General features: G+C 44.4%; 1 protein-coding gene across 1 annotated transcript in view; it reads right to left on the bottom strand.

Moving 5' to 3' along the window:
* Window positions 1-20,544, bottom strand: part of DYNC2H1 (dynein cytoplasmic 2 heavy chain 1) — a 423,384-nt gene that overhangs the window by 270,280 nt on the left and 132,560 nt on the right. Inside the window, 3 exon segments of the mRNA XM_075066411.1 lie at window positions 1,177-1,286; window positions 2,733-2,874; window positions 8,650-8,776. Coding sequence (XP_074922512.1) covers window positions 1,177-1,286; window positions 2,733-2,874; window positions 8,650-8,776 — 379 coding nt within the window.

The following is a 20,544-nucleotide window of genomic DNA, read 5'->3' on the forward strand; positions in this document are numbered from 1 at the left end:
TTAACACATGACAGATAATAATTGGGAGACTATCCTAGAAAACAGTGATTGAAAAAGCAGCAACTCTGAGAAAAAACAGGAGTCATAGTGGACAAACAACTCAACATGAGCTACCAGTATGATGCTATGGCAAACATCGCTAATGCAGTCCTTGGATGTATAAAGAGGGGAGTAGTGATTAAGAGCAGGAATGTGATTTTACCTCTGCTGAAATACTGTGTTCAGTACTGGTGCCCACATTTTAAAAATTATGTTGAAAAACTGGAGAGGTACAGAGAAAAGCCACAACAATTATTTGAGGGCCAGTAAAAAACCTATATTTAGAGGCTTAAAGAGCTTACTCTGTAAATAAGATCAAAAAGAACACTGAGATGTGTTTTGTTTACAGTGTAAAAAGACCTTCACAGGAAGAAAATAACAGGTACTAGAAGGTTCTTTAACCTAGTGGAAAAAGGTGTAATAAGAATTGATGGCTGGAATTTAAAGCAAAACAAAGGCAAATTAGAAATAAAGCACAGAATTATTATTATTATTATTATTTTAACAGTGAGGGTGATGTCTAGATGTCTTCAAGTCCTCAAATAAAGAGAGTGGATACCTTTTTAGAAGATATGCTTTAGTCAAGCACAAGTTATTGGCCTCAATACAGGAGTAACTGGGTGAAATTCAATGTCATATGGCTCATACTGGATAACCTAATTGTCCCATCTGGCCTTAAAATTATGAATTTATAAATCTGTAAAAGTGTTTGCAGGAGGTGGCCATTTTTTATATATCTTGGCAATGGAATGGCTGATATGACAAAAATGCACATTTACAACACAGTGGATAATTCTCAACAATTTGTAAATAACGCTAAAGATAACACATGTTTGGTCTAATTTGATGGACAGAGGGCCTTTCCTTTTGGATTTTCAGGTAAAAATGATAAAAGCAAAAAAGCAAAATGCATAGATGATGGAACAATTTTATTCCTTTCATTTTAGAGAAATCAGAGTTGTAGATATAACAAGTAGCATGAATATTTTATTTTTGTAATGTTTGTGCCTTCAGGAGTACTAAGAAGATCACAGAGATTGAATGAGGTTATCAAAGAACACAGAAAAACCATCTGCTTCATCCAGCTGCAGAGAAAATGTCTCCAAGGGAAAAAACAAAAAATACAGAACTGTTTACCTGCAAGATCACAAGAGCATTTTCTATTGAAAGGTCATCTGAGGGTAAACCTTCACTTTTCCAAATTAGTTGCTCACTCTCTGTGCACAGAAACCGCCTCATATCAAATTCTGGCAAATTAAAGATGAATTTATTAATTATATACCATGTACCTGTGCTGACATTTATATTCTGTTGGTATTACATGTCAGTAGTTACAAGAGCTTCTGCCGTATACAATACAGTTCGGTATATTTCCTTTATAATTATTTTTTTTTAATTCCTGATATTTTCTATATCTCTGATGTTACAGGAGAGTGTTATTAATACATAAAAGATAAAGAAATGATTATGTTCAGACTATCCCTCATTTTTGGAATAGGCAAATTAACCATATTCCACCAAGTAAGGGGATCTATACTTTCCTCCATTGATTTCTCTGCAGCAAGTGTGTGCCTATATGCAATCAAAAGACGTTATACTCTGTTCAGGTTTATGTCATTGTGAGTTCTTGGGAAGACATACACCTGAAAGAAGAATCAATTTTTGGCACATTCCCATCCAGGGATAGCAAACTCAGTTCACTGATGATTGCCAAAGCTGTGCCTACATGTAGCTACCATACATAAGAACGGCCATACTGGGTCAGATCAATGGTCGATCTAGCTGAGTATCCTGTCTCTGACAGTGGACAGTGCCAGATGCGTCAGAGGGAATAAACAGAATAAGGCAATTTTGAGTGATCCAACCCATCATCCAGTCTCAGCTTCTGGAAGTTGCAAGTTTAGTAACAACCAGAGAGCATGGTTAATAGCTTTTAATGGACCTGATCTCTATTAACTTACTTATTTTTTTTCTGAACTTAATTATACTTTTGACCTTCACAGCGTCCCATGGCAATGATTTCTACAGGCTGACTGTGCATTGTGTGAAAAAGTACTTACTTTTGTTTCTTTTAAACCTGTTGCCTATTAATTTCATTGGTTGATCACTAGTTCTTGTGTTACGTGAAGGGGTAAATTATTTCTATTCACTTTCTCCACACCATTCATGATTTTAAAGACCTCTATCATATCCCTTCTTAATCTTCTCTTTTCTAAGGACAGTCCCTGTCTTTTTACTCTCTCCTCATATGGAAGCAGTTTCATACCCCTAATCATTTTTGTTGCCCTTCTTGACCCCTTTTCCAATTCCAATATTTATGTATTTTTTGTTATATAGTGGCATGATGACATTTTCTGTCTCATTAATGGTCCCTTTCCTAATCTTTTTCAGTATTCTATTAGTTTTTTTGAAGGCAGCTGCACACTGAGCAGATGTTTTCAAAGAACTATTAACAATGATTCCAAGATCTCTTTCTTGAGTGGCAGTAACTAATTTAGATCCCATCATTTCGTAAGTATAATTGGAATTATTTTTTTCCAATATGAAAGTCATGTTATTAAAGTCTATCAAAGCATTATGAATTTCCAAAATGTATAAACAAAAATATGTATTAAAATTATCAATATCTCTCACTTTGAAAAATTAACAATCTCTCTCACTTGTCTTCATGTCAAAGAAAATAAAATACGTACTTTCAAGACCAGCTGATTTTGTCCATTCATCCAAGCTAATTTTTCGCTGATCCTCTGGAGCAGCAGAAAGATAAGTAATGAAAGCAGCAGCCAACTGAGCTCTTTTAGGCAGAGTGGTTAGTTCATCTGTGATCTCTGAAACCTGAAAAAAAAAAAAAAAAAGGTATGTAGTGGATTAATGACAGATGGCACCTTCATAGCCAAATGTATGGAGCGATGACCAGTCTGCCACCCTACAAATATCCGGAATGGGAACTCAAGGCAGAAAAGTCACAGAAGACACCACCAACCTGGCTCAGAGAGACACCACTTTATTACGAGGTACATCACTGGTCAATCAGTAACATAAACAAATACAACCGGAAATCCAAGAAGAGCTCATCTGGAAAGAGAGTAGGTGGCTCTTGACTCTGTCTGAAAATGTGACGAAGAGTTGAGACTAAGACCTGAATGATTTAGTCCGCTCCAGGTAAAAAGCCAAAACTCTTCTAACATCTAAATGATGATTAAATCTGATGGCATTTTTCCTCCCCTTTGCTCAAATAAGGCTTTGGGAAAGAATGCTGGTAAATAAATTGCTTGACTCATGTGAAATCTGGAAACCACTTTAAACAGGAATTTAGCATGAGGCTGAAGGAAAACCTTGTCCCTAAAGAAAATTGTATAGAGTACCTCTGATAGCAAAGCTCACAGCTCCCCTACTCATCTGAAAAGCTACTTTTACTGACAGGTGCAAACAGAAAAAATTGCTAGCAACTCAAACGCCAGGACTCATCAACTTTGCTAGCACCAGATTTAAACTCCACTGATGAACCAGATTATGCATATAACACAAATACTTTAGAAATATGATGGACATAGAGTTCAAAAAAATTGATTGGTTATCCACAGGTGAATGGAAAGCTGAGATAGCTGCCAGATGGACTCTGATGGAACCAAATCAATCCTTGGTGTTTCAGAAACAAAAGATAATTCAAGATATGTCTAATTGGAGCTTGATCTGAGGGAACACCTCTTTATATGGACCAGATGGATAATCTTTTCTACTTAGCAACGTAAGTAGACCTACTTGAAGGCTTCCTGCTATTCGGTGGCACTTCTTGCATCCCCGTAGAATAAAGTCTGTGTCAGCCATGAATCATCCACACTATTAGGTGGAAGGCCTGAAATTTGGGATAACAAAGGCTGCTGTGGTCCTAGAAAATGAGATCTACATCTCTCAGGAGCAACAGTGGAGGTCTGACCAATAGGGCTAGTAGGGTTGACAGCCAATCTCAATGGGAACACACAGAGGCTATTAGAATAAGGTGAGCAGAATCTTGCATTCCTGCCCAAAGTCTTATCCAAAGTCAAGCAACTGGAGGGAGGATATAAAATATAACTGCTGTGTTGTCCATGAGCACCAATAAGTTCCACCCCTGATGTGTGGAAGGAATGCCATAAAAGGCAGATGCATGGCTCACAGCTCTGTGATATTTACATGGAGACTCAGATCCTGGGGAGTCCAAAGGCCCTGAATCTGAAGGTGACCTAAGTGAGCTCCCCAACCTAGATCCAATGTATTTATGACTACAGTGAGACCCTGTTGCAGAGGATCAAAGTGAACTCCCTTACAAATATTCATAGATTCTGTCTACCAGTCCAGGAAGAATAACATCTGAGTAGATACTTGGACGACCATGACTATATGACGACGGGCTGGTGAATACACCGAGGCTATCCAACCGTGTAGATGTCTGATGTAGATGTAGATGCAGTCTTAGCGTGCTGCACCACATATGTGCACACTGCCGTGTATCCTAGAAGTCTGAGACAGTTCTAAACTGTGGTGATAGGATGCACTTATATATCTAGAGCAATGAGTTGCATCATTTGGAACATCTTCTGTGGTAGGAAAGTCCTGGCCTTTGTAGAGTCCAGGACTGCTATAATGAATTCTATTATTTGAACAGGAGACAGGATGGACTTCTGGATGGACTTAGTAGCCCCAGCTTGTCAAAAGTGGATTAAATAATGGCTGAAGAGTACCTGAAACCTGGATCAGCCTCTGATTAGCCAGTCATCCAGGTAAGAGAATACCTGGAGTCCTGAATTTTGCAGGAATGGCACTCCTAAAGCCATACATTTTTGTGAAAATGAAAAGCGCTGCTGATAGTCTGAAAGGCAGCACTGAGAATTGGTAATGGAATCTGTTTACCATGAACCTGAGAAATTTTCAGAGGCTCTGGTGAATTGCCACGTGAAAATAAGCATCTTTTATTGATGCTAAGGAATTGATAATAGACTAGAGTGACCATCTAGAATTTCAGATCTAAAATAGACTTGAAAATCCCCTTCCCCCATTTGCTTTTGGGATTAGGAAGTAGTGGGAATAAAAACCCTTCCCTCTGAACGACACAGTCACATCCTCTATGGTCCCCACAAGGAGGAGAGACTGAACCTCCTGAAGTAGCATGCGCCCAGTTCTACTATGCTTACGGTCCCTCTGATGTGAGTCCAAGCACTTAGGAAGAGGATAGGTGGTTGGCAATAATAGGGGTCAGGAAAGATGGCACTATGGGAAGTGGTACACTGCTCTCAACCAGTGGGTCAAAATGATTGCTTAGATGATCCAGGTTGCCTAGAAGAATTGGCAGCTGAAGAGACGGATGGAGGAGAAGGATGCCTCTTGCAACCCTGACCCTCTTTTTGGACGGGTCCTGGGAATGCAGCAAGAACGGCTGACACTTTGGGGAATGTTGTAGAAGGAATGGCTTTCTTTTTGCCACCTGTACATAGATCCCCAGAGACTTAAGGTTCTGAAGCCTCTCATCAAGCTTTACTGGAAAACAGCAAGAGGCCTTCAAATGGGAGGTCCTGAATTGTTTGTTGCACCTCCAGGGAGGCCTGATTCCTGCAGCCAAGGTGAACATCACATCGTGATGGCGGAGGCAATAGCTCGAGCTGCAGAGTCTGTCACATCCAGGTTCACCAGCAATGCTGTTCTGACAACTTATTTGCTTTCCTCCACCAAAGCAGAGAACTCCTGCTTTGCCTCATCAGGAATCTTGTCTTTGAATTTCAGGATATTACCCCACAGGCTAAAGTCATAATGACCTAGCAGAGCTTGCTGGTTTGCAATCCTGAGCTGTAAATCTCTCATGGAATAAAATTTCTGGACAAACAAATCTAAGGTTTTTTTTGCTTCCTTTCCCTTTGGAGTAAAGGCCTGGTGTCCTTGCCTTTCCTTTTTGTTGGCAGCCATGACCACAAGAGAGACTAGGAGAGGGTATCTGTAAGAGTGCTTGAATCCCTGTGAAGGGACATAATATCTCTTCTCCACTCTTTTGGCAGTGGGAGGCAGAGAAAAAGGAGTCTTCCATAAAATCCTGACAGGCTCCAGAATAGCTTAATTTATAGGAAAAGCTACCCTTGAGGGTCCTGCAGACGCTAAAATGTCCACAAGTCCATGTGATCTTTCTTGTACCTCTTCTGGCTGGATAGCTAAAGTTGCAGACACCCTCTGCAACAAGTCCTGATGAGCATTAAAGACATCAGGAGGTGGGGAGGTAGATTCAGCCACTACTGCCTCATCGGGAAACAAAGAAGAAGAGGCTAAAGGTTGTTGAGGAGGTCCCTCCTCTAACTCCTCTACACGGAAGTCCCCAGCACGCAGCTCTGTCTGCACAATACTAATCCCAGTACCGAGGGAACAAAGATAGTGACTCTCCTATAGATGCTCCCAGCACTTGGCTGATGTAGTGCTGCAGGAATGGAGCAGAGAGGCTCTGGAACGTGGAGGGAAGCTCCAAGGGGTCCAGAAGGTATCCAGCTCTGTGTAGGTCCACAGACACTTAGAACGCTGAGGCTGTGAATGGTACCACAGCAGACAGGCACCCCACTGGGGCTGTTGGGCAACTTCAGGTTGGAACACAAAGGATCCAAGTTCCGAATCTGATGTAGAGTCCATTTCTTGTAACTGTGAAGGAGTTGAACCTGTTGATACTGCGGGAAAGGGGTTCCACGCCTGGAGAAGGGGGAACCAGTGAAATCATTGCTGGCTTGCCTCTAGATGCAATACACTGTAGAGATGCTGCAAGAGTAGAAGTGGCCGGTACCGAGTAGTGCTCTGGGGCTTGAGCCGGGATCGCAGGAGTGTGGTTCCAATATCTATTCCATACAAGGCTCTTGAATCATGGGAGAAGCCAGTACCAACAAGTTAAGCAACAATTTGGCTGCCTCAAAACCCTGGCATGTTGATGGTATTGGAAAGGGCTGCCAAGCCTGCAGTACCGAGAGGTGCACTGATCTTTTAGGGATTATTCTCAACAGGGTTCTGAAGTCAGCAATCCCTGTTGTCTTACGGATTGCTTTTGGGAGGTATGACTGTTCGGAATGTCCCACTGAGACCTTGTGAACACTCTGTGCCTTCCTCTTCGAGGGTCCCATTTCCAATCTTAGGAGACATACGCAGTCTTTTCTTAGGCACCAGCGATGTAGATTTGCCTAAGAACTCTGTTAGAATGGGAGGAAGCACTCCTAACAGACATGGATCTGCTCTGTACCCATTCAGAGCAGGAAGGTTCTGATGGTGGACAAAGTGCAGACTCCATAAGTAGGTACCTGAGCCCGGAAACCAAATGCGATTTGAACTCTCTACAAATGTGACGTTTGTTACTGACACACACCTCTCCCAGCCACTTAAGGCACCTAGGATGTGGGTCACGCACTGGCATAGATCTGTTACATGAAAAACAGGCCTTGAAGCCAGGAAAATGGGGCATTGGTCCAGTATCATGTCCAGTGTCCCACCAGCACTGGTAACCCCACACTAAAAAGATAGCACATTCTAAACTTAATCCTATAACTAACCATTTACAGATATACTATACAAGACTAAAAACTATTGCACAGCTACTATTTACACTGTAAATACAAAAACAGTGTAAGAGAGGGAAAATATGAAGAAACAAAGATTGTTGCTCCAACAACAACCATCACTAGTGGTAGGAAAGAACTGTGGTGGGTCGGGGCAGTGCAGTCCTTTATACTTTTGCACAGTGGCACAAGGCATCGGAGGGCGTTAACGCTTCCCCGACAGGTATTGCCAAAGGAAAAATCTCTGACAACTGTGCATAAGCCACATACACACCTACGGTGGAATGGACACTTGCATTCACTTGAATAACTATAAAACTGTGACATTTTCATGAGTAGAAAAGCGGCAGGATCATTTTGGGGGCTAGATTCTCTACAGCACTCAGTTTCTGCTTACTGTAGCCAATGGGGCATCTCCAAAGAAGCTAGCTGCAGCTTCACAATTCCTTAAATGAGGATTAGCAGAGATGGATTGAGAGAAAATATTATTTTTCTTCCCAGTGTCAGTTGTTACCAAACTATGATAAATTACATATACCAAGATTTCATAAGCAATCTATGATTTTGGGTGCCTCCATTTGTGAGTTCCCAATATGAGACACATAAAAGCTGATTTTGAGAGATTTCTGAAAAATCAAGCCTGTTCAAGGTGTCTCAAAATTGGGCACCCAAACCCACCAGACACTTTTGATAATCTTGGTCATAAAACAATCACATGACTGCTGAGACTCATAACAGTTTTACAACATTGAAATTATAATACATTTTATCATATTAATTAAATAATGCATTTTGTGCACATTCAGACCTTATCTGCCAAGAAAACCTAAATAATGGAATAGAAGATAGTTTCAGAAAAAATTTAAAATCAAGCTTTCGAGTGGTGACAACAGCTTTTAAATATAATGAATAAACATTTAGGAGCTGCAATACAGTGCCACATAATTTATATTCCATAAACACATTGTATGATCAAACTATTACCTTTTAAAAAAGAAAAGGATTAAGTCAAGTTTTTTTATACAGTGGCATCTATTTTATGAAAGTTTCTGCAACAAACCTGTGTGTTCCATCTCTTGTGCTCCCTATCAAGTTGATTAATCAGTACCTCTGCGGCTTTGAGTGTTTCTTGTGCTTTAACTACTTCAGCTTCAAGTTTAGCTGCTTCAGTTGTTCTACTCTGGAACCTGTAAAAAAACTATACTTTTAAATTATTGTCAAGAACCATTTGATACACTTTTTTAAAGTCAAATTGAAGGGCTCCTTTAAAAAATGGAAGGTTTTGTTTAAGTTCTAAAATCATGAATCCCTCAAATCCTGCTCTAAATACCCAGCCCAAACAACTAAATTGGGTAACTGTCCAGATAGGAGGTAAAGAATCCTCCACTCCAGACTACAGAGCAAATCCTACTCCACAATGTTTGATGGTAGATGGATCCAGGCAGTGGTAGATGCACTGGCCCCAGCCCAACTCCCTTATGTGACAGCGGGCAGGCAGCACCCACAGAGATGGACTCCACATCACACAGAAGTTGTGTATCCCTCCACAAACTCCTGGAATCCTGCTCTTACATCTCTGAAGAACAGAACTGTATCTCAGCCCTTCTGCATCTGAATGGGACGGGCGTCAGATTTTCCCCAAAGTACACAGTTGACATTTGCAGATACAATAAACACACTATAGAACATAATACATGAAAATAATTTCCTCCTTTACTTAACAGTCGATACCTGACTTGATCAGTTTATGATTTTAAGACTGATTTAATGGCCACTAGGTCAATGAGTGACTTTACTTTGGTGGGTACTGAATTGGCACCACTATGAGCTGTAGGAAATGCCAGCTCTCTGAATTACTGTACATATTAGAAATATCATCAAATGTAACAGGGGAAATGGCAAAATATTGAAGTCAAGTCTTGGCAGGTTTCTCTAGTCTCCTTAAAACTTGCTAGAAATGCTACTGACACAAATTAACTATTTTGGCTAAGTAATATCTCATATGGGAACTGCATACACTCAGAAATACGGACTGAAAAGATGTGTAATTTTACTATGACTTTTGTAAGTAGCACTGTACATATTTTCTGCTGAAATACACTTTACAATACCTTTATAAAGGAATTCTCTTTGGTAAATTTCAGTAATTAACCCTACAGAGTAGAATCTTGCTAATTCACACTAGTGACTCCAATACAGGGCAAAACACTGAATTTTGTGAATTATTAATGAAAAAGAAAAACTACAATCAAAAAGCAAGGTTAATACTTCACAAAATGTAGGTGTTCATTCATCGATGCTTCATAACATGTGCTAACTATACATCCAAATATGCTAGTAAATGAAATGCAGTATATTTTGGAAAAATAATATACAACAACTTATTTGTAAAATAAGAGACTTCACTGAATCATCTAGTTTTAAATCTGTGCTAAGCAGTTGGCAGAAATCACCAATATTTTTGTGCAAATGATGTAGTGAGTGGTTTAGTAACATCCACATTAGTGAAGCTTTAATGTACTTCTTATTGTAACAGGACATACTTAGCATCGATTATTTTTCCTTTTTTCAAATGAAGGAACTAACTTCATAAAAGCCCTTACATCAGATATTTCCCTTTCCCTCTCTGTATGGTGCTGGTTACGCTTGGAGCTGTGTTCACAATTTTGTGTATCATAATAAAAGGTTTGGTTAAAAATGAATTTGAGTAAATAAATTCCACCATAAATTAGAAAAAAGAGGCTATTCTATGCCACTGTGGTATAACAGTGCCTGACGGGATGGTAAAAAGAAGAAAGGGAGATACTGTCACTGGTTGGTCCCAGTAATGAAAAATGTCTTACTAATAAATTTCCTTTCTGCTAGAAACATCTCCCACAATTCTGGACTTCTAATTTACTCTCCAGTCTCTGAAGCTTATGGCAAGGACAGCTCTTCAGGACAGGTTGGACACAGCTGACTCAGCAGCTTACTCCATGGTATTTGCTATTTCTATGAGTAGGTGTTTGTGGCTCCAATCTTCTGGTCTCCCTCCTTAAGTAGAGCAGATATCCAGGATTTGCCATTCAAGGGTCTGTCTTTCTCAGAAAAAGATGGACAATAGGCTGCATAGCCTAAAAGATGCCACGGAAACACCAAAGTCCCTTGAAATTTATACACAAGCAATAAGGGAGCAATTCCAGCCCCTAGCTGACTCACAAATATCAGAGCTTAATACCTTGTCCCCAAGACCTGCTTATAAAAAGGGGAAGGAATTACAGGAGGCGATCACCACCCCTCTCATCACATGTGACAGAAGGATCTTTTTGACCAATGGCTAACCCTAAACATACATTTTGACAGGCTTGTTTAGGGCAGCATACCACTGCTTGCAGATGAATCTGTCCCTATCCATTCCTTTGCCAATCATCCATCCCACTTCCTTAGTGCTTGGTCTCACATCACATGAGGTCAGTGGCTCCTAAGCACAATTAACCTGGGATATTTCCCTCTATCTATATCAGTTTCTATCACCCCACCCCAACCCCATCCCTTGTTAGGGGTCACTCTCATTCCTCAGCAGAAATGAATCGTTACTGTATGACCATCTTCTTTGGTCTAATCCACTTAATTTTTTTCTCTCTGGAATATTTGCTAAGGATATTATGCAAATTTTATATTTTGGGAATAACTCATCTGACAGCAAGCAAAAGCAGAGAGGGAACAGCTGTGTGGCTCCATAATGAAGGTGCTAGCTGTCGACCAAATGACTCCTTTTCAAATGTCTGAAGTGGACACACTTGCTTATTCCACCTAAGTCCCTTCTGGGACTGGAGCCTCTGATGATTTGTAGGCTTCCACAATATATAGTTTAATCCATTTGGTGATGGAGAACTTGGAAGCGCTTAGGTTCTGGCAGTTTGGGTGGAAGGACACGAATAAGGAGCCCAATCTTCTTGTGGATTCTGGGTGTTTGAGATAGATTTTCCACTCTCTTCTGACCTTTATGGTGTGCCACCGCTTTTCTGTTGGATTTTGTGGTCTTGACAGAACAAAGGAAGAGAAAGTTACTCACCCTGCAGTAACTGAGGTTCTTTGAGATGAGTGTCCCTGTGGGTGATCCACTCTAGGTGATGGTGCGTCCCGGCGCTGTCGATCGGAGACTTTCGGTAGCAGTGCTTGGTTGGGGCGCACGCACCCAGATGGTATCTCCCGTCTAGTTGGAATCTTCCTGAGTGTGTGCACCCCACACCCTCCTCAGTTCCTTCTCTACCATGGACAGTCATCTCTGTACTCCAAAGTAGAGGGGAGGAGGGTGGGAGGTGGAGCATCCACAGGGACACACATCTCGAAGAACCTCAGTTACTGCAAGGTGAGTAACTTTCTCTTCTTCTTCGAGTGCTGTCGTTGTGGGTGCTCCACTCTAGGTGAATGTGTAGCAGTACCCACTATGGTTGGTGGGACTTTGGAGATGCGGCAGGGAGTACTGAAGATAGTACTGTATGGCCTACTATTGTGTCTGCCGCGGAGTCTTGCATGAGAGCATAGTGTTTTGCAAACGTGTGTTCAGATGACAATGAATCATAGATTATTAGGGTTGGAAGGGACCTCAGGAGGTCATCTAGTCCAACCCCCTGCTCATAGCAGGACCAATCCCCAGCTGGCCCCCTCAAGGATTGAACTCAGGACTTTGGATTTAGCAGGCCAGTGCTCAAACCACTGAGCTAGCCCTCTCCCCATATAGCCACCTTGCAGATATCAGGAATGGGAACGTTGTGTAAGAAGGCAATGGATGTCGACATGGCTCTAGTGGAATGAGTTCTAATGTTGTCGGGCAGTTGAAGATTCTTCGCACGGTAACAGGATCCGATGCAGTCAGAGATCCACTTGGATAGACGTTGTTTAGAGATAGCTTTGCCCTTTGATCTTTCGGCAATGGAAACGAAGAGTCGTGGAGACTTGCGAAATCGTTTAGTCCGTTCTAAATAAAAGGCAATTGCTCGCCTGACGTCGAGAGTATGCAGGGTTGCGTCCTGCGGAGTGTGGGACAGAAAGTAGGTAAGTATATAGGTTGGTTGAGGTGGAAGGTCGACACCACCTTAGGAAGAAACTTAGGATGTGGTCTCAAATTGATTTTATCTTTGGAGAAGATTGTGTAGGGAGGGTAGGCCATGAGGGCACTCATTTCACCCACTCTCTTTGCTGATGTTATGGCAACTGGGGAAGCCACCTTCATGGACATATGGAGATGAGGGGAGGTAGCCAACGGCTCAAATGGAGGTTTCATGAGAGCATGAAGAACGAGGTTAAGATTCCATGTAGCCACTGTTAATGAATTTCAGGGTGAAGATTTTGCAGACCAGAGAGAAAGTGTTTAATGGTGGGGTGTGCAAAAAGTGAGTACCCATGCAATAGCTCATGGAAGATGGTAAGCGCCACCAGGTGCACTTTGATGGAGCTGAGCGAAAGTCCGTCCTGTATTAGTTTCAGGAGATAGTCTAGAATGTCAGGGAGGGTCACATTGTTGGGTGCTAAATGTTTATGTGAACACCAAAGAGCAAAACGCCTCCACTTCTGAATGTAGGTTTTACGAGTGGAGTCTCTCCTACTGTGCAAGAGGACATGTTGGACTTGGTTGGAACAGGCTAGTTCATGGGTTTGGAACCACGAAGGAACCAAGCTGTGAGGTGGAGCTTTTGGAGTTGGGGGTGAAGGATTCATCCGTTGTCCTGGTAAAGGAGGTCTGGCCTGTTGGGGAGAGCCCATGGGTGACGGCAGGACATGCGGAGAAGGTAGGCGTACCACGTCTGTCTTGGCCAAGCCGGGGCAATAAGGGTGACCTGGGCCTTGTCGTCCGCGATCTTCCGAAGAACCCTATGTAGTAGAGGGATAAGTGGGAAGGCGTACAGGAGGTAGTTGTTCCATGGGATGAGGAATGCATCCCCTAGGGATGCAGTCCCAAGTCCCGCCCTGGAGCAAAACAGAGGGCATTTTCGGTTTCGGGTCGTGGCGAAGAGATCTACTGATGGTGTGCCCCAGTGGGAGAAAAGCTGTTGGAGTATTGCGGGGTGCAATTCCCATTCGTGTTCTGTCGAGAAGCGTCCGCTGAGTGCGTCGGCAGTAGTGTTGTGACATCCTGGTGGGTAGGAAGCGATGATCTGTATTCGGTGTCGTATGCACCAATTCCATAGTTGAATGGCTTTCATGCAGAAGGAATGTGATCGGACTCTGCCTTGTCTGTTTATGTAATACATACATGCTATGTTGTCTGTTAAGACTCGCAGTTATTTGTTCTTTATGAGGGGAAGAAAGTGAAGGCATGCTCTCCTCACTGCTCTGAGCTCTAAGAGATTTATGTGTAGATGTGTCTCTGATGCAGACCAGCGGCCTTGTGCCCTGTGTTCCCCTAGATGCGCTCCCCAACCAATCAGGGAGGCGTCCGTGGTGAGCATGAGCATTGGGGATCATTGCTGGAAGTAAACCCCTGTGCAGAGGTTTTCTGGACTTGTCCACCATTGTAGGGAAGTTATAACATTGGGTGGAGGGGTTAGCAGCATCCCTAAGGGATATCTGCTGGGTTTGAAACTGGAGTTGAGCCAGCCCTGGAGGCATCTCATATGTAGCTTGGCATGTTGAACCATGAAGGTGGTAGCTGCCATGTGACCAAGGAGCTGTAGGCAGATTCTTGCTTGCATCGTGGGACGAACAGAAAGCATGCGTATGAGCTGAGTGATAGCAAGGAATCTGTTGTATGGGAGCAAGGCCCTGCTCTGGGTTGAGTCGAGATGAGCTCCGATGAACTCGATCTGTTGAGTGGGTATCAGGGTGGATTTTTGGATATTTATTTGGAGGCCTAGGCTGTGAAAAAGAGAAATGGCAAAACGCCTGGCTTGAAATGTCTCACCATAGGAGTCACCCCTGATGAGGCAATCGTCCAGGTAGGGGAAAAGTGTGACCCTGTGTTTGCGTAGGTGAGCCACAGCCACGGCTAGGGTCTTGGGAAAAAACTCTTGGAGCTGTGGAGAGTCCGAAAGGGAGAACTCTGTATTGGAAATGATCCTGACCGATTGTGAATCGTAGGAAGCATCTGTGAGCTGGATGAATTGATATATGGAAGTAAGCATCCTGTAGGTTGAGGGCTGTGAACCAGTCCCCTTGATCCAATGCAGGTATTATTGTGCCCAGTGTGACCATCTTGAATCTTCGTGTCCTCACAAATTTGCTCAGTCGGCGTAGATCTAGTATAGGCCTCCATCCCCCGGTTTTCTTCTGCGTTAGAAAATAATGGGAGTAGAACCCTGTCCCTTGATGTTGTGTCAGCACAGGTTCCACTGCGCCTAGTTGCAGAAGGTGTGCCACTTCTGTGCGAAGTAATTGCTCGTGAGAAGGGTCCCTGAAGAGGGACAGGGAAGGGGGAAGGGTAGGAGGGTAGAATATAAAAGAGATAGAGTAACTGGTCTGAACTATTTCGAAGACCCAGAGGTCCTGTGTAATCCGCTGCCAGGCATGTTGGAAACACTGGAGGCGATGGCCAAATGGACAAGTAAGTGGTGGAATCAAGGGGTGGTCATGCAGACCCTCAACCAACATTTTAAAACTGTTGTTTACTGCCCGGTGGACAGAAGGTGGTGGCTTGATTTTGATTTTGTCTGCGTTTGGGAGGTCTAGTACGATTCCTAGTTGTGTCGTATGGTCTGGATTGAGGGCGATAGTACTGATGTGTGCGTAGTCCTTGGTCAGGTTGGTATCGTTGTCTCCTGGGAAGAGATGGGTGAATGCCCAGGGTGCACAGTGTCGCTCTTGAATCTTTCATGGTGTGGAAGAGTTCATCAGTTTTTTTCGAAAAAAGTTTGTCCTTATCAAAGAGGAGATCCTCCACTTTGGTCTGGAGTTCTTTAGGAATGCCTGACGCAGAGAGCCATGAGGTTCTGCACATAAACACAGCAGTTGCAGTGGTACGGGCTGCTGTGTCTGCCGTGTCTAAGGATGCCCGTAGGGCCATTCTGGAGATCAGTTGTCCCTCAGACAGGATTGATTTGAAGTCTGCTCTTCTGTCCTCTGGGATATATGAGGCAAATTCGAAAAGCTTATTGTAATTATCAAAATCATAGCTGGCGAGGAGAGCAGAATAGCTTGCAATCCTGAATTGTAGTGTAGAGGAACTATAAACCTTGCGGACTAGGACATCAAGGCGTCTAAGGTCTTTGTCTTGCAGGGTGGGTCGATATTTTGACTGTTTGGTCCTCTGTGCAACTGCATCAATGACAAGAGAGTTTGGTGGTGGATGAGAAAATAGGAAGTCTGCATCCTTTGCAGGAACGTAGTATTTACATTCGACCTTCTTGCAAGTTGGTACTAGAGAAGCTGGGGTTTGCCAGAAAGTGTCGGCTGGCTCCATGAGTGCTTCGTTTATAGGGAGCGTGATTTTCGAGGGCACAGATGGTTGAAGGATTTTGAGGAGTTTGTGTTGCGTCTCCTGAACCTATTCTAAGGGGATATCCTAACTGAGTGCAACCTTCCTAAAAAGTTCTTGAAATTGTTTGCAGTCGTCCACAGTCTGTGGAGGTGAAGGGAGGATGGCTTCATCTGAGGCTAATGGAGAGTTAGGGCTAGGCGAGTCAGGATATGGTGCGTAGCTCCCAGGCTCAGGAGGAGGCTCAGGCACCCTGGAAGTGGATGGAGCAGGGTAAGAGAACCCAGGTGCCTCCCACGGGGGCCGGGGGGGGGAACAAAGTAGGGAAACTGAGGCTGCTTAGCTTGAGCCATGACCTGAGGTGGTAAAGGTGCCTGTGGAGGAGAAGCAGGAGGGGAAGAACTCCGCTTGCTGCTGTAGCTCAAGGTCACCGTCAGTGAAAGCCAGTTCAGGTGGAGAAAGTGGCGGTTCAAGAAAAGAGTCCTCTGTATCTAGGAGCGGAGAGTGAGACTCAGGTGGCACTAAAAGGTCACTTTCAGTGAGAAGCTGTTGCTCCTGCTCCCCAGGCTGAGCTAAGCCTGCTCTCTGCTCTAGGTCATTAGTAGGGGAGAGTGTACTGCTGTATTGAGCTTAGGGGTGCCCTGCAGGGGGTCTGCTGCTGGTGCGCAGGTAGAAGAGTGGCTGGGTGCCAACACTCTTCTCAGTGCCGAGCTGATCGCGGTGTCGGCACCCCGCAGCTATTTTCGCTGCTAAGGCAGAGCACACTGGCGGGATCGCGGCCACTTTTGGCACTGAAAATGACCACGCTGTGAGTACTGCAGCCGTTTTCGGTGTGGGTGCCGAACGCGCTGCCGGTACCGTGGCTGTTACCAGTGCAGAGGAGGAACATGGTGCCGGTGCTGCAGCCGTTCGCGGTGCCAAAGAGGAGTGAGGTGTCCGCGCCGCGGTCTTTTGCGGCACTGAGGGGACCGAATCAACAAGTGCCTTCCCCGTGGGGGAGGTCTGGTCCCTGCCTCTGAGCTCTGTCAGAGCCGTTGCTGAGGCATTAGAAGAGGCTGAGGCAGTTGTCTTTCGTGCTGTCAGCACAGGGGATAGGGATCTCGCCGGAGACCCCCTACCCTTGTTAGAGTCTCATCTGTGAGACTGTTGAGCTTCTTGCCTCCGCTCCAGGGAGGGTGAAGCAACGCTCCCCGCCGGTTCCGATCTGGCTGGGGAGCGTGTGGGAGCGGTTTCAACCTTTCCCGTCTCCGACAAGGGCTGCAGGGATTTTTCCATCATGATGATTTTGAGCCGCAGATCCCTGTCACAATGAGCTCTTGACTTGAGGCTAGCACAATGGAGGTGCTTTGCAGGGATGTGGGTGTCCCCTAGGCACGTCACACAGTGCGAGTGCCCATCTCACCGTGGCATGGAGTCCTGGCAGGAGATGCATCTTTTGAATCCTGAAGCTCCTGGCATTATGAATTAGAGATGGCCGAGGAGAGCGTCTCAATGGGAGACAAGCCTGAGGGGTTTTTTTGTTTGTTTTTTTTTTAAAACTATGTAACTAACTATGTAACTATACTAAAGGAAGAGAAACAACTGGGAAGTAATTAATAATTATTCCTATGTTCTTTGTTACTGTTTCCTATAGACATCAGGGAAGAGAAGGCAGCACTGCCCCGAATCCCGTCTTCAGCTGAGGACGGTTGAGAAGGAACTGAGGAAGGTGTGGGGCGCATGCACTCAGGAAGATTCCATCTAGATGGGAGATACCATCTGGGTGCGTGCACCCCAACCAGGCACTGCTACCGAAAATCTCCAATCAACAGCGCCGGGACACACCGTCACCTAGACTGGAGCACCCACAGGGACAGCACTCGAAGAAGAAGCACAACTTCTTGGGATGTGTGAAAGGAGGAATTTACCTTAGGATGAAGGGATTCTGGCATCCTGAGCACCAACTTGTCCTCATGGAACAGGCAGTAAGGCTCCTGTAGAGATAAGGCTGCCAGTTCCAACACTCACCTGGCGGATATGACAGCTACTAAAAAACAAGTCTTAGTGGATAAATGAAAGGCCAAAACTGAAGTCAGATGCTCAAAGGCACGGCTTGTCAGAGCCTTCAAAACTAGTGGTAGGTCCCATTTTTGGAAGAGTGGCCTGACCACCAGGGTTAAGGAATCTGGCTATCTGTGGATTGTCTGCTAAGGAGCCCAAGGATCCTGTGAATAGCACTCTGCTAAAAGAAGACACCTGATGTGCAGTGTTATTGGGCTGAAGGCCTCTGTTTATGCCTTCTTGGAGAAAGTTCAAAATAGTTGAAATTCCAGTATTTCAGAGATTTGCAATGTGCTCTTGCTGGATCTAGACTAGATACAGGAGTATACTTTGTGTCATTACTCTTCTAGACAAAAGCAACGTCTTAATGACTCTGGAGGGCAGAATGAGATTTTTTTAGTGCTCCTTCTCAATAGCCAGACTGTTTCAGGTCTGGATGAAGAGACCCTGCAAGAGGACATCCAGTCTCCACAGAAGCTAGATGGGGGGGCCTCCAGTTTCAGCTCTACCAGGTCTGAGAACCAAGGTTTTGCCCAGTCTGCACCCAGCCTTCCATTCCTAACTTCAGTAGGTCCAGCGGCTGCAGGTCAGAGAGGCAGGTTGGGTCCTTTACCGACTGAGGCAGTTGCAACTCCAACGTGGGGGAAATGGACCAGGAACCCCAGTGCAAAGCTGGAAGGGGCTCCAGAAGTGAGGAGGACCCTGAGCACTTGACTCGCGATAAATCCGAGGGAACCTTTTCAAAACAAAGAGAGGAGGCTTGCGGGGTCACAAGTCCCCATCCCCGAGTCTTAAAGTGGATCTTGAGCACCTTGGGAAAAGAAGCAGCTGTCCTCTCTCGCAGACCCACCCAGAAGGGCTCTGGCAAAGACTCTCCACCCCTCTCCCAGGAGGAATGGGGCCCACTGTGGGAGGACTGTGAGGCAGACTTCTCTAAATGGCTCTAAGCCCTAAGAAAGGCCAGACACAAAAGTCCTCACCAAAGCCACAGAAGCGTTTCTGCACTTCCAAAGCAAGCTAAACATGTTAAAAAATCTGAAAAAGCTAAAAAGGGAAAGAGAAAGTACAAAAAATCCAAGAGATATGAGTCCTTTGACTTCTCTTTCTCCATCGCCATTGAGGAAAGTGAGCTATCTGCCTCTGAAATCTGACCAGGCCTCAACGAGTAAGCCTCAGAGTAAATGTCTCGCCTCAACATACTCCCTTGAGGCTGCAGTACTCCTTTGCTTCTCCTTCAAGCAAGTGATTAAGGATGAATGGAACAAGTCTGAAAAGGGGAAGCATATTAACAAGAGTAACCTCAGGTTCTGTAACATTCAAGAACCAAAAGGCTCTACTGCGGAGATAATGAAGTATGATGCCACTGTAGTGTCCCTTGCCAAGGATATGGTTATTTCCTCAGAAGGGGAATTCTACCTTAAGGACCTCATGGATAGAGATATAGAGGCCACCCTCAAAAAGAGCTGTGAAGCCTCCTCTGCTACCCTCCAAGTGTCCCTGGTAGCTACTTGCTTTGCGGGACCATCTCCCTTAGCTGGAAGACCTTAAAGTCCTTAAGGACAGAGATCACCGGACTTTGGCTCCACTTTAAAGTCTTCCTAGCGACAGTGTTTGAATAGCTGATGACTCAAGGAATGCAATGAGGTTCTCAGTCTGAGCCAGAGTTTCCAGTTCAGCCAGGCGCCATCTATGGCTCTATCCTTGGGAGTTGTTACTGACCTTAAGCAGGTTCTAAAATCAGCTATGTTTACAGGCTCCTTCCTTTTTGGAGAAAAGCTGGATAATGTGGCTGACAATGCAGCAAAATGCAAAGAGTGCCTCTCTTTCCTACTGAGAGCCCTCAGGAAAGAATATAGACTGGTCAGACAGATGCACTCATTTCATTTCTTGTCCTTGCAGAGGTACCAGTAAAACAACGTCAGATTCTGCAAGGGAAAACAGTGGTATTGAGATCCAGGGGGGAAGTCCTGAGGGACCTCAGCCACCCAACATCCAGTTTATGACAAAATCTCATAGGTGTTCGCCCAAAGCTAAATCTAGGGGGCAGGATTTTCCATTTCCTGGAGGAATGGTTTTCATAGACCAAAAACAAGTGGGTCAGGAAAATAGTGAGCCAGGGATACTCCCTCGAGCTACTGTCTCCACCCCATCAGTTCATCATCCAATCACCCAGCTCCAGCAAACCTATAAAACATAATCTGATCCAGAAGGAAATATCTCATGTTCAGGATATGGGAGTGATAGAGACCATTCTCTAGGTTCTACTTCATCTTCATTGTACAGAAGTGCACGAGGACTATCAGCGATATTCTCAACATCAAAAGGCTCAACAAGTGGATGAAGAAAACAAAGTTTCAAATGGAGATCCTGGTCTCTATGGAGTCATCTTTGTTCTGAGGGTACTTCTGGATTTCAAAAGCTGGAGTGGATACATATCTCCATATCCCCATCAGATCATGCCACTACAGACTTATGAGGTTTGCCCACCTCAGGAAACTTTATCAGTACCAAACACTCCTGTTC

Source organism: Chelonoidis abingdonii, chromosome 1, assembly GCF_003597395.2.
Source record: "Chelonoidis abingdonii isolate Lonesome George chromosome 1, CheloAbing_2.0, whole genome shotgun sequence".
NCBI lineage: Eukaryota > Metazoa > Chordata > Testudines > Testudinidae > Chelonoidis > Chelonoidis abingdonii.